The sequence below is a fragment of the Triturus cristatus genome, chromosome 3_1, assembly GCF_964204655.1.
Source record: "Triturus cristatus chromosome 3_1, aTriCri1.1, whole genome shotgun sequence".
Taxonomy (NCBI): Eukaryota; Metazoa; Chordata; class Amphibia; order Caudata; family Salamandridae; genus Triturus; species Triturus cristatus.
The window spans coordinates 512,490,384-512,505,036 of record NC_140583.1 but is presented as its reverse complement, the minus strand read 5'-3'; the positions used below and the strand labels follow the sequence as shown (position 1 = coordinate 512,505,036).

The 14,653-nt window shown below is 44.8% G+C and overlaps 1 protein-coding gene across 2 annotated transcripts in view; it reads right to left on the bottom strand.

Annotated features, from left to right (window-relative positions):
* Nucleotides 1-3,406: 3,406 nt before the first annotated feature.
* Nucleotides 3,407-14,653, bottom strand: part of LOC146860508 (aminopeptidase N-like) — a 257,086-nt gene continuing 245,839 nt past the window's right edge. The window contains exons 20-21 of one of the 2 annotated variants that reach the window (XR_014978825.1): nt 4,295-4,813; nt 3,407-4,149 (exon numbers count right to left, since the gene is read on the bottom strand). Coding sequence is in view for 1 of the 2 variants with exons in the window: in XM_085644420.1 (XP_085500546.1) it covers nt 4,652-4,813 (162 nt within the window). In the remaining variant the exon portion in view is untranslated. Of the gene's footprint in view, nt 4,814-14,653 lie in introns of both variants that reach the window. The other variant, XM_085644420.1, reaches the window with a different exon arrangement.

Sequence of the window (14,653 nt, the reverse complement as noted above, 5' to 3'; positions counted from 1 at the left end):
AACCAAGAATGTGTCCTGGCATTTATAATGTGTGCTCTATTTAGCAGACCTGCCAAAAGTACTGAGGGATGCTCATTCTTTTTCTCCCAAGGTGAATGGAGTCCATAATCTTTTTTTATTGTATGCCGATGAGCTACCATTATTTGATTTAACTTCAATTGGATTGCTGCATACATTTTTGAAGAAGGGGAGTTTTTCATAATAAATTGCCTCACTATGAATGTGGCTAAAACCGAAATGTTCATTTTTTGTTTCCTTAAATCTACATTCTTTTGAAAATTGAATGATTGTAATTTGGGATGTGTAGGACTAGGACTTTTTGGCTAAAGTTTTTGCTTTCCCCCTACACCGTTTTCCTGACGTAGAGTTAACAATTTAGATGCTTTAGGTACTTTGCCACTGCTGAGCAGTGTCAAAGTACAAAGGGTTCCCTGTGTAAAGTGTGATGGTAATTGGTTGGCCATGATTAGTATGTTGCCTTACTAGTAAAGTCCCTAGTGATGTGCACTCTGTGTGCCAGGGCTAGTAATGGAAAGGTGCGCGGAGAAAGGAACTCAGGCCTGCAGTGTGGGGCCTGTGTGAAGTTTGCTAAGTTAGCATGTGTCCTGACACGTGCAACCACTTGTCAGACCTTACTTTCCCTTTTGCGTACATCGAGAGCACCCCTGTGGTAGGTCCCGGGTAACCCCTGGGCGTGAGTAAAAGGCAGGACATATACTGAGATGTGTGTTATGTCCTGACAGTGAAAAACACTCCATTTTGTTTATCACTGGTGAAAGACCATTCTGCCCATAGGACAGAATGGGGGAGGCTGGGTATTGTGTTTGCTAGCCTATTTTCTCATCAGATTAAAATGGAGAGGTGAAGTTTGGTATGTATGAACTCGCAGTGTCACAACACATCTTTCTATGAAAGTGGTTTTGTCACTATGTGTTCAGAAAGCACTCTTTTAGAAAGTGGCTGATTTTTTGCTTTAGGCATTTCTGTGTATCTCTGCTGTATGTAGATTGACTGTCAGGATCTAAGAGGGGAGGGGTGTGATGGCACCAGGGTGACCTGCATCTGGATAGGGGGATAGGAGAAACCCCGGAAGGTGTAGCTGCCTGGGTTGCAGCTATAAAACAATTGACCCATCTCCAGCTGAGTGATTAAGGATCCAGACCCCCAGTATCAAAGGGAGAAAGGTGATACCAAGAACTGATTTAGGCAGGGGTCAGGGACCCCTGAGCACAACGAACTTCAAAGACATTTAGGGGTATAACTATGAGAGCTAAGGCCCCTGAACATTGGAATAGAAATGGATTGAGACTAAAAAGGCTTGGACCCATTTCATGGTCAAAAAGAACCTCTACTAAGGAAGGAACAACTGATGAGACTGCTGGGAAGGCCCAACTCTTGCTCTGTGATCTGGGGCTGGTCTGCAGTTTGCTGTTTTAACCAAAGAAGAGGCTGTTGGGACTGTGCTTCGTGCGCCTGGATCCCCCTGCTTGCAGAAGACTGTGCTTTGTGCTGTGTCTTGTAACCCCAAGGGACTGAGGTGAGCTGGCTCCCAGTTTGGAAACACAGGAACATAAAAGTTTCCGGAGACGTTTCAAGCATTGCAGTGAGCGCGTGTGGTGGCAGCTTGAGACCCTCAGAAGGTGTGCCCTGTGATCTTGGACACATGAAGGAGAAGTGAGACTCGGACGCGCTGGGTGTGTATCGTGGTGCACAGGAGGCATTAGTGAAGAGTGCATAGTCAACATGTGCATCAAAGGTGAAGTGAGTCTCGGCTGCGCTGGGTGCGTGTCTGGTTTTGTGAGTGACAGGGGCTGAATAGACCTATCTGCATGTAGAGTGGTGGTAGGAGTAGCACCTGGGTCTGAATAGGGCTGTGCCTGCCTTTCACAATGCTGGCTCCACCTCCTGTGGTACGTCTGATGACCCTGGCCCACACTGTCAAAGGAAAGAAGAAGTCCTGTAAACAAAGTGCTCCAGGACTGCACAGCACTGGTTTGGACTAGGTGCAGGCCCTTCTGGCTTCAGAGGACAAAGGATTTAGTAGTATAAATATGGGGACCCAGACCCCAAGACTTTAGATCACTTCTGGAACAACAAGACAAACCTCTGCCAAGGAGAAGAACCAAATAAGCTTTAGGAGTTGGACTGCCCCCCTGCCAGTGTGCTGTGTTGCTGGGTTGGCCTCATTGGTGTCTTCAGTGCCAAGGAGAGGAGAAGGAACTTTCAAAGAACTTTCATCATCTTGCAGAATATTACTCCAAGGGCTTGAACTTGTGCTTGCCTCCTGCTGAAGTCTCAGGGACAAAAGACTTCACCACCAGCTCCCCTCTGAATTTCCTTTCTGGGAATTCTGTCTGCAGAAGCCTGTGAGTCGCTGGGAGCTGGAAGCGCGACTCAACGAAGAAGAAGGGTGTCGCAGTCGCAGCTGTTGCCGTCGCATCGCCGGAGAAGCGAGTCGCCACAGCAGAGGTCTCCGCCGCATCACCAGAGAAGCGTGCCTTTGTCAAAGCTGTTTCCCGACGCATCACCGGAGAAGTGTGTCGCCGCCGCAGAGGTCGCCGTTGCATCACCGGAGAAGCATGTCACAGGGCCTGTCGCGGCTCCAAAGTTACAGAGTTGGCCGCAAAGCCGCCGGGCGTGCACGCATCATCTTCATGTCCTCGCATCAAGGGCGCAATCTTATCGCATCACACCGGGTTGTCGCATCGCATTGAGGCGCCATCTTGCTGCATTGCAACCGGAACGCAGTACGAGAATCAATGCATCACCTCCTCTCCTGTAAGGACCAAGACGCATCCCGTACTCTGCGCAAGCATTGAGGCGCGACGCATCGTCTCCCCCGAAGTAAGGAACCGGCGCATCTCCATCCCTGCGAACCTTTTGTTTGTTTTGCGTTACGCATCCAGGTACTTTTGTGAGAACTTTGTCGTATTTATCATCAACTTAAACCAAGTGACTTCTACCATCTTTAAGTCTATTTTGAGTACAGTATTGGGGATTCTTGTTGTTTGTGGTCTTGTGTTAAGAATACTTATTTTTCTAAAACCTGTGTGGTGTCCATCTGTAGTGTTTTCACTGTATTGCTTTATGTGTTCACAAATGCTTAACACACTGCCTCTGAGATAAGCCTGTCTGCTCGTGCAGTGCTACCAAGGGGGTGAGCAGGGGTTATCCAGTCGTGTAATCCCCTTTCCCTGATTTAGAAGCAAGGGTCCCTATTTGGTCAAAGGTACCTACCTCTGCCAACTAAAGACCCCCAGTTCTCACACCAACAGCAACACAGAACACTATTCACCCCTCCAAGAACTCATGTGCCAATGGACCATTTACATGACAAGCATCTGCCAAATTGTAGCAGTATCACCTCTACTATTTTTTTCAGTGTGCATTAAAATATTTTAAAGCATTTGTTTAAGATGAAGTGTAAACTGAGATCCAATTTAATCTTTAACAATGAGGTTGAAACAGGTTAATACAGTACTTTCATGGGGGAGGAAAGATAAAACCTCGAAAACACAATGTCACACCTGTTTTCGGAGGATGTAATGGTCTACCCGTTTTTGGTAAATTTGATCATGCATTCACTTTCCACTCCTCCTTGCTGGTTTCATGATGAGGAGTTGGAGGCATCTGAGTGGAGCGGGACCGAATGTTTTTCAGTGAGCCATCAACTTCCACCTATTGTTGGGTCTGGTAAGCACTTGAACAATAAAACGTTTCCTTTCTGTAAGATTACCAACTCTGATATGGAAGCAACGGGTTGCTGAATGTCAGGAGCCTTTTTCTTTTGCGATTACGTTCTTATTTAGTGCCAATCAGGGATACACTTTATCAATAAATCTCATTAGTTGATATATTTATTCTGCATGAGTACTTTTTATTAACATTATTTTGTCCCATTTTCGATGGTGTCCTGAAGCTATTTAAATGTTACCTATAATATGAACACTAAAGATAATTTCTGCTATAATCTTATGAAAAATCTTGTAAAAATGAGTATGATGTCTTGAGGAATACATGTGGTGCTAAAGTTTTATTTAATGGTTAAAAATCATTTCATTCCCTCTTGAAATGTGCTTGTTTATTGAGGGGCATATTATCAAGCAACGGCGTTAAAATGATCGCCGCTTTAGCGGCAGAAAACTGCAGCTAAAGCGGCGATAATGGGCTTGATAATATGTCCTCGAGAATTCCCATAGAAGCCCATGCTCTTGTGTCAACATGGGCTTCTATGGGAATTCTCTGCGGCATATTATCAAGCCCATTATCGCCGCTTTTGCAGCAGTTTTCTGGCGCTAAAGCGGCGATAATTTTAACGCCGTGCTTGATATTATGCCCCTATGCCCCTTAATCTTTTCCTTTGTCCCAAAGAAAGTGCGGGGAGTATCATCCAGTGAACTGTCACAGGGTATTTCGAAGTCCCCGGAAAAACATTGCCAGTCGCTATACATGTATAGTCAACTGGTCTAATCATTTTCCTAGGAAGGGAGATGCTCGTGTGGAGACTATGTTGAAGCCTGGGCAGTGAGTACATCTTCACTCAGCCATGTCGTCAGGAGTCCGATCCTTGCTAATGGGCAGACAAAGTTATGAACTGCAGCTCCCGGACAACCCCTGCATCTGTGGAAGCCATTGCTTTATGGAGGAAGTTTTACGAAGAGTTTCTGACTTCGGCCTCGAACCACAGCTGCACCGGCACTCGGTTCTTTTGAACCCAGTTAATGTTCGCTTTGGTCTTCTCCAGCGCCTGCTCCAGTTCTCGTGTCGCCGGGCCAAATCCAATGTGCGCGTGGTCCTGTTTGAACTGTTCCAGCTGCGAGAGAACAGTAGAAGGATAAGTGTGGGAAAGAATGACTTAAAACATCACATCAGAAGCCACCCCTTATTTGCCGCATGTACGTTTGCAGTTTAAAGACACTTTGAAATAACTGTTCTTTTGAAATGGCAAAGCGTGTCCAGTGCCCTTGGAGAGCTGGGTGCATTTCGTGGATATTATTGGCTTTGTAATTTGCCTCACCTTGCAGGTAATCACCGTCAGCAACTTTCACATACCCATTATTTTAATCAACACAGGCACCTAACAGAAGGAAGATCTTGGCAAACACAGAGAATATATTATGATTTTAATAATGTCATTATTAAACTATCTCCCCTACTTTTGCTGATTTCTGGCACACTAATTTTGCTTGCCACACTCTTATACCTTCACATTGGTTGATGTGACTGCAGAAAACAAGTTGATGTTAAAAGGATTATACAGTATTTCAGCACCGAATTTCTCATGATTCACAGGTGTGTTGTAAGTGTGTTTTTTGAGTATTACTTATACGTTAGGGTACACAAAATTGTGATATGGCACAGAATTGTCCCTTTATGAGATTGTAAGGTACATGCATACCACTCTTTGGCTGCATGGGGCTGGTGTAGTAATTCCAGACATCCAATAGTATTTAAGGGGCATATTATCGCTGGCCGCTCTTAGCGTTAAAATGTTTAACGCCGGCTATCGCAGATAATTATCACCATGCTAGCGCTGTATCAACAACGCTCAGCACAATGGCGATAATTATCCTAGGAATAGCGATGCTTTCCATGGAACATCGCTGGTTTTCCAGCGATGTTCCATGGAAAACAGCGATACCTTTGATGATAGGGGCCTGTGGTCTTAGCCACACAATCCACCCCCCATGTTAAATATGCCTTAGTCAGGAATTTAACAGACATTAAATTCCTGCGACAAGGTATACTTAACGCGATTTTAAAAATCGCTACCCTTCCTTGATAATATCGTGAAGCTGTCTTCGCGATATTTTCCCTTGTTGGTTTCACAGCGACGCCTACTTTGCCTCTCATTGGCGATGCAAAATTAGGCGTGCTGGAAACTGGGGCTAAGTCAGCAAAGCACGCGCTAGCGTGTCCTTGCTGATTAGGCGATAAAGTTATCGCCGCTTTACGCCTGAAAACGGATGCTAAAGCGGCGATAAGTTTATCGCCTGGCCTTGATAATATGTCCCTAAGTAAGGCAAATTGTAGGATTAACACCCCAGCAACAGTAGCAGCAGCATCCATCAACCATTCCGAACACCGGCTGATTACAAGATCAAGCTGTCACTACATTCTACAACACATCATATAATTCCAACTCTATTTTAGTTAATTAAGGAACCCCTAACAGGTCAAACTAAGGACACATAAAGATAAGACAAACCAATGCACAATACAACAGCTGGCATGTATTTTTAGGTCTCGCCTGACCCAGTGCATGCGCTGGTCTGGCGAGACTTATTGAGAGGGCTCCAAAAAGTGCTACCAGGCCAGCCTAGAGCTACAGTGCATGTGTGCGGGGGCGTGCGCCTCACTTTCGCGACCGCACGGCCGCTTTGATCGCGATCACTTTCACTTTCGTGGCCGCACGGCTGCTTGGCATAGCCAATAGGTCTCACTTTTGGGACCTTATAAGTATTTAGTTATGCAACTGTTGCATGGCTAAACACTTATAAGGTCCCAAAGGCGAGACCTATTGGCTATGCCAATGCTTGTTTTATAAGAATACATGTAGGCACGAAGAAAGACTGCATTCCTGACTCCCCAAACAACATGGCGCAGGGGACCACACATCACATTGGAGATCTGCATTAGCTCTGCCAAACGTGTAGCTCCTCCACCTCAGTTAGTGGTGGGGGATGCATCAGGTTTACATCGGCAGAACCAGCTGAGGCCTGACATCGCCCATCCCCCACTGGGCCACCCAGTCACAGTCATGTTTGCCCTGCTCTATTTAGGTTTGGAGTTGCCATGTTACTTCTTAGGATTATCATGCAAGGCATGGATTAGTATTACCTCTGCCACATTTGCAGATACCCCGCCTCACTTAGCGGTGGGGGATGCATCAGGTTCACACCAGCGGAATCAGCTGAGGCCTGACATGATTGCTCATCCCCCATTGGGCCACCCGGTCATAGTCACAGTTGCTCTGTTTTATTTAGGTTTGGAGTTGACAGATTACTGCTCAGGATTAGCATGGAAGGCTTGGCAGTTCTGAGAGGTAAATCAAAAACAAGCATTGGCAATACCAACAGGTCTCACCTGTAAAACATATTGTTTTTGACACTGATTTTTTCATCCTGTAGATAGCTGTGCTGAATGTGCATGCATCTGTAGAAGCTATCTTTAATTGCATTACTTATGCTTTAAGAAACGACATTAAAAACTGATAGTTGCGCAGGGCCATACATTTGCGGCAGCCACATAGAAGTGGCATGGGTTTACCCCTAATAAAATTAGGCGTAGTAAAGCATTATCTGCTTTAGCCACAGTAATATTTTTTTTAATGGAAAGTGAAATCTAACTATTGCAAATAGCAGCTTTCTAAGCAGAGTAAAATTGTTAAATACATAATGACTGAACAGAAACCTCTGCAACATTTCAAATAGTAGTTCCGAACACAGAACTGGAATATGCTGCCGTAAAGAGTTATTGAACCAACAGCTACAAATTATAATGCAACCTGAATGTATTATCTTGAATCATTCAGCTAATATGACTTGGAAAAGTAAATGCACAGATAAGATTCTGTTGTTCATAATAGAAGTTATGAACGCAATCTGCAGTACAACTGATGCATGTAAAAGCAGCACGGCTCTTATGTGGGGCTTAAGGCTCAATCCCAAACGAGTTCTTTTAGAATGTGATATCATTATAGCTATGATTTTGAGCCACAATAAGTGTTATAATGGGAAGAGAAATGAGCGACTGTAAATAAAATACTCCCTAAACCGATTTCAATCTGTCAATGCAGATTTAATAAAGGAACCTTTCGCAACATTATAAATATTTGAAAACGTAAACCCAAACGTGTTTCTTCACCTAGGATTGGCACCCACACTTATGAAGTACACAGCAATCTAAATACAAAATCGTGGCCCAGTGGCCTATCTTGATTGTGAAATATAAGGACGCCATTTCTTTTGGTAATATTACATTTGACACTTTACTGAAGAAAGGGAGGAGTCGCATGGGCAGCCATACATCTCGCCAGTGAGCTCATATACATTAAGAGCGACTGCCTAAACAAAGAGGCATAGCGGGCAGGAGCACGTGTGAGAAAATGATTGTGCTGCGCAAAAAAAGGAGCTGCAGCATGTCGGCTCTGCTGGGCTTTTGTGTGTGTGGGGGAGGGGTGTGTCAAAGCAGAGCAGCATTTCGGCTCCCTCGTGTCAGTGAAGAGCACCTTTATACTTGTCTAACGCGCTCGTGCAATCATGCCCCACTAGCACAAGATCGTGCTCACTGAGGCTGAGATGAAATACAATAACAAGCATTTGCAATGCAATAGGTCTCTCATTTGGGAGAGTTTAAACTATTGGCATTGTAAATGATAATGCTTTTGCCTTTTATCGATTTGTTTTGATAATTAGCACGTAAATAAAAGGCATTGTCATTTACAATGCCAATAGATCAAACTCTTGTAAATGCGAGACCTATTTCATTTCAAAGAATCGCCCGCCATTGTCCCGGGCTGCTTGGAAAGCGAAAACGCGCATGACACAGCTAAATGTTGTATGAAAGCATGTTGTGTCTGCATTAGGAGAAACTCATTAAAGAAAATAGTGCTTACAGATTAATTAAGACATACCGTGTAACAACAGATATAAAAGGGTCAGTCCTCATGGGAGGTTACAAATGAATCTAAGGCAGTACTAAGGAGGGACTAACAAGCCTATTAATTAATCAGAAGCCAGCATTTACGAAGGACAATGACACAAGCCAATGACAAATATGGGCGGAAAGTGTGCAGAGCTTCTAGTTCATACTCAAATACAGTATGCCTTTCAGAAAAGCGCATGCGCTGCCCAGGCTCGACCTAAAAAGTACACACTTACACGTCCCTATGTGCTCTTAAGTGGCACATTCTCGTCTACACTTCACATGTCTATGCATGCTCAGTCTGCCATCCAAATCACTTGTGGCAATCAGTTCATTGAGACATTCGGTTCTAGTGCTTAATTTGTAAAATAACGAGTGCTGGTGCCCAAAACTCTTCTCTAGAGATGAATTATGATCTCTTAATATGCAAGTTAGTGACTGCCATCACCACCTCTACATAGATAAAATAGTAGGCTCAACCACATGCATAAAATGCCACTACGAGCTTAGATATGAAGATAGTACTATACCTACCCTCGATCAAACCCATAAAACAAATCCAAATTTGGACCTTAGACTATTTTGCAGTGGACTGGTGAATGTTAGGTCATTAGGAAAACATGCCCTGGATATCCATGATCTAATTTTAAATCTCAACCTAGATGGCCTTTTTATCACAGAGGCTAAAGGACTGGTCCAACCCCGATATTGTACAATGTCTTCCTCCAGGATATACTATATCCAGAAGAGACAGACCTGTACAGAGAGGGGGAGGGCTAGCAATTATTCACAAGGACTCTCTAAAATGCTCAACATTTGATATCACAGAGATTAAGGGAGCAGAAAGTCTGGTTTTTTTTCTCCAACTATCCAGCTCCGTGGTTTTTGCAGGAGCCTTGATCTATCGACCTCCAGGGATAAGTCTTGACTTTTTAGACACCCTTGCTGAAAAGTGCCTTGATAGTTAGATATTCAAACTTTACCATACTAGGGGACTTTAATCTTCATTTGGAAGCAGATAACTCCCCAACTACAAAAAACTTTCTTGAAGCTATAGAAACGCTAGGACTAAACCAGCTGATAATGGATCCAACGCTTGAGGCTGGACATACCCTGGACGGAATCTGTACGAATTCCAACAAACTTTCAGTGGATACTCCAGCCACACTATCCTGGTCTGACCATAAGTTCATCCCTTTCGGGATCGCAGACATCACAACATATGCAGTGAAACAAAATCCCAATCAGCTCTCCAAAATTATCAAGAGGAAATGGAACAAAATGTTAACAAATCCTAATTTGCACACTTTGGCAGAATAAAGTAAACCCACACTAACAGGGGACCCTGTACCTGACATGAATATTTGTAATGATTGGATGACCGTGTTAGCCAACAAAATGGCACCGGTGGCTACACTTAGTAGAGCCTCCCTGGGTAAAACCTCAGCTCCCTGGTTCACCTCTCAGCTCAAAGAGCTACAAGGCAAATGCAGGAAGCTCGAGCGAAAATGGAGGGTGCACTATAATAACAATGATCTTATTATCTTCAGAGCAGCACTGAAAGAATATCATATGAAGATCAAACGTGAAAAGAAAGTTCACTAGACTAACCTTTTTAAAATTGTAGAATCCTTTACCCACCCTAAAATGTTCAATCAGGAAATTCCCCCACTGTACTGGGGTGAATGTATGACATTGTTCTGTATTCTGTCTATCAATAGTTATTTTTGCATTTGTCACCCCGAATGGGACGGGTATGCTCAGACGTGTGTCCCGAGCTCTCCATGCCACTGGAATCAAGCTATCCTGGCTGAAGAGGGGTAATACCCCGAAACCGGTCCTAGGATGCTTGTTTGCAGTCCAGGGAGGACCTGGCCTGGCAGTTCGGGCTGGACTGTTCCCATTGGGCACAGGGTCAAGACTGATTTGCATATGGCTGGGTCCAAACTGGAATGGCATGGTGAGCAAAAAAACTATGGATTTAGGCCCAGATCTCTGTACTGGGGTGAATGTATGACATTGTTCTGCATTCTGTCTATCAATAGTTATTTTTGCATGTGTTACCCCGAGTGGGACGGGTATGCTCAGACGTGAGTCCTGTGCTCTCCATGCCACTAGAATCAAGCTATCCTGGCTGAAGAGGGGTAAAACCCCGAAACCGGTCCTAGGATGCTTGTTTTCAGTCCAGGGAGGACCTGGCCTGGCAGTTCGCGCTGGACTGTTCCCATTGAGCACAGGGTCAAGACTGATTTGCATATGGCTGGGTCCAAACTGGAATGGCATGGTGAGCAAAAAAACGGTGGATTTAGGCCCAGATCTCTGTACTGGGGTGAATGTATGACATTGTTCTGCATTCTGTCCATCAATAGTTATTTTTGCATTTGTCACCCCGAGTGGAACGGGTATGCTCAGACGCGAGTCCCGTGCTCTCCATGCCACTGGAATCAAGCTATCCTGGCTGAAGAAAGGTGAAACCCCGAAACCAGTCCTAGGATGCTTGTTTACAGTCCAGGGAGGACCTGGCCTGGCGGTTCGGGCTGGACTGTTCACATTGGGCAAAGGGTCAAGACTGATTTGCATATGGCTGGGTCCAAACTGGAATGGCATGGGGAGCAAAAAAACGATGGATTTAGGCCCAGATCTCTGTACTGGGATGAATGTATGACATTGTTCTACATTCTGTCTATTAATAGTCATTTTTTGCATTTGTCACCCCGAGTGGGACGGGTATGCTCAGACGTGAGTCCCGTGCTCTCCATGTTACTGGAATCAAGCTATCCTGGCTGAAAAGGGGGGAAACCCCGAAACCGGTCCTAGGATGCTTGTTTCCAGTCCAGGGAGGATCTGGCCTGGCAGTTCGGGCTGTACTGTTCTCATTGGGCACAGGGTCAAGACTGATTTGCATATGGCTGGGTCCAAACTGGAATGGCATGGTGAGCAAAAAAACGATGGATTTAGGCCCAGATTTCTGTACTGGGTGAATGTATGACATTGTTCTGCATTCTGTCTATCAATAGTTATTTTTGCATTTGTCACCCCGAGTGGGACGGGTATGCTCAGACGTGAGGCCCGTGCTCTCCATGCTACTGGAATCAAGCTATCCTGGCTGAAGAGGGGTGAAACCCCGAAACCGGTCGTAGGATGCTTGTTTCCAGTCCAGGGAGGATCTGGCCTAGCAGTTCGGGCTGGACTGTTCTCATTGGGCACAGGGTCAAGACTGATTTGCATATGGCTGGGTCCAAACTGGAATGGCATGGTGAGCAAAAAAACAACGGATTTAGGCCCAGATCTCTGTACTGGGGTGAATGTATGACATTGTTCTGCATTCTGTCTATCAATAGTTATTTTTACTTTGTTGAAAAGGGCAGAGACTTTAAAAAGGATTTTACATTAATGGATACACCATCTACAGAAGGTTCAAATCAGAATCTAGATAATAGACCAATGCTAAACCATTTTAAGGAGATCACCCTCGAACAGTCCAGACAGGCTATTATGACATGCAAATCAGGTTCTCCAGGCGATCCCTGCCCCCCGAAAATCCTACATTCACTTAGACAAGCTGTAGTACCAGACAGCTGGAAAATTGCCTTGTTTAAACCACTTCAAAAGAAACACCTCCCGGATCCAACTACCTTGACCAATCTTAGACCCATCTCTTTACTGCCCTGCTTAAGCAAGATAACGGAGAAACTTGTAAACAAGCAATTAAATGACTTTCTCCTACTAAACAACGTGTTACACCCCAGGAAATCATGTTTCAGGGCCAGGCATTCAATGGAGTCAGTACTGCTCCACACTGCGGAAATGCTAAAATTCGCACTGGATCAAGGAAAGATGGCAGTGCTGATTCTGTTGGATCTCTCGGCCACATTGGACTCAGTTTCCCATGTTGTTCTGGGTAAACAGCTAAGAAGAGCAAGGATCTCACAGAAAGCATTGGCTTGGCTAACATCATTCCTGGGGAACAGAAGACAATCAGTAACACTCGGCAATTACACTTCAGCAGAGAAGCAGCTGCACTCGGGTGTGCCTCAAGGCTCAATTTTGAGCCCCACACTTTTTAACATTTATATGGTGCCCTTGCTAGACCTTGTATCATCCTTTGACATAGAGACTGTGTCTTACGCTGATGATACACAGCTCATCCTTACCCTAGATAAAGAATCGACAGCAGCAGAAGAAAATTTCCAAAAATGTCTCTCTGCTGTCTTCGAATGGATGAAGACCAATCACCTTAAGTGTAACAGCCAAAAGACGGAGATTTTGTTGCTGGGAAAATGTAATATTTTCACACCCAAACTGTGGTGGCCAACAGACGCAGTCCCACCCCCTAATACAGTGGACACTGCCAAAAACCTAGGAGTCCGATTTGATACTTCCCTCTCCTTTCATCGGCAGGCATTGTCGGTAGCAGGAACCTGTTTTCATTGGATAAAAACTCTGAAAAAATTATTTGACTTCCTTCTAGCTATAGCTCGCAAGTCCGTGGCAGTGGCTTTGATCTTATCATGCCTAGACTATTGTAACAGTCTCTATGCAGGAGTAAAGAAGAGTACTCTGAAAAAGCTGGAGACTGTACAAAATACAGCAGCCCGAATGGTACTGAAATTACCAAAGGGGTCATCTGCCTCTGAGGCCCTCCAAATCCTCCACTGGCTGCCAATACACAAAAGAATTCTCTTCAAAATCCAAGTGATAACTTTCAGAGCTGTAAAACAAAGCGGTCCCAAATACCTCAGGACCAGAGTAAAAGCCTATGTACTTGCACGAAATTTGAGATCCTCAACGGAAAATCTGCTAGTACCCCCCCATTTCCGTCTGAAGTCTAGAGGAGGAAAATCTATGGCTGTACTGGGAACAAAAGCCTGGAACTATTTACCCACCCAACTGAGACATACACAGATGGAGTCCATGTTTAAGAAAAGACTGAAAACTTGGATCTTCACAGTACCAGATAGTCTGGCTCTGTCCCTTATCTGACCATGGCGACATCAGAGATCACAATCATTGACACTCAGTCTACCCGCTTCCAGCGCCAAGATGCTCCATTGGAGTGAAAGCCAGCGCTTTACAAATGACATCATTTATTCATTCAGTAACCCGCGGCCGAATACGAAAGCTGTGTAGCCTTCATCCACCTCTTGCCTCATAAATCCACTACCAGGCACTTTATTTCACACTAACAGGTTCCCTATGTGAGGTTTTTCTGTCTTTCTCTGCCCTTCTTCTTTTGCGTCTAGGCACTATAAATGCAATGAGTTAGTATTATCAAATGTATGATGCTGAATTTACTAATGTTGGGAAACAGAGAGCTGGCCATTCCTGGATTCAAATTCCAAGCATGCACATCATATATGTTTCAATGGGGAGCGTTAAACTTGCCAAGCCTCACTGCAGACATGATATGATGTTTTTGAATGGGCGGGGTGTGATGGGGAGGTTTGCCTGTGCTAAACGTGGGGCACAAGCCCTCGCATTTCTAGAAGGGTGTCTGTTTGCGCCGGGTCATACAGGCCCAAACATTCAGATGGGAGATAACAGTGCAAAAGTGTCCTGCCCAATGTCGAGATTTCGTGTCCAACTTTGTCACAACATGGTCCATTAGCAAGAGACTTTCCCCACAGTTCCATGTTTGCTGAGAGCATACTCAGGGGCATATTTACTAGCGAAGTGGCAGAGCATGGCGTTAGCCTCCTTGGCTTAACCCCAGTCTCCGCCACTTCTGAAACGCAGGGCTCCACCACATTTACAACAATATGGTGGAGCCCTGCGTTTCCCCCTGCGCTGGTGCTAAATTTAGCAGCCTAGTACCAATGCAGGCACCCTTGCACTATAGTGCAAGTGTGTCTGCAATGAGGGGAAGATTATGTATGTCCCTTCCTGCACATAAACAATCTTTAAATGGTGTTTCGTCACTTCTATATGTGCTTGATGCAGCACACATAGAAGCCACAAATATCTTTTTTGATTGCTTATGTGCAGGGAGGGTCACCTTCCTGCACAT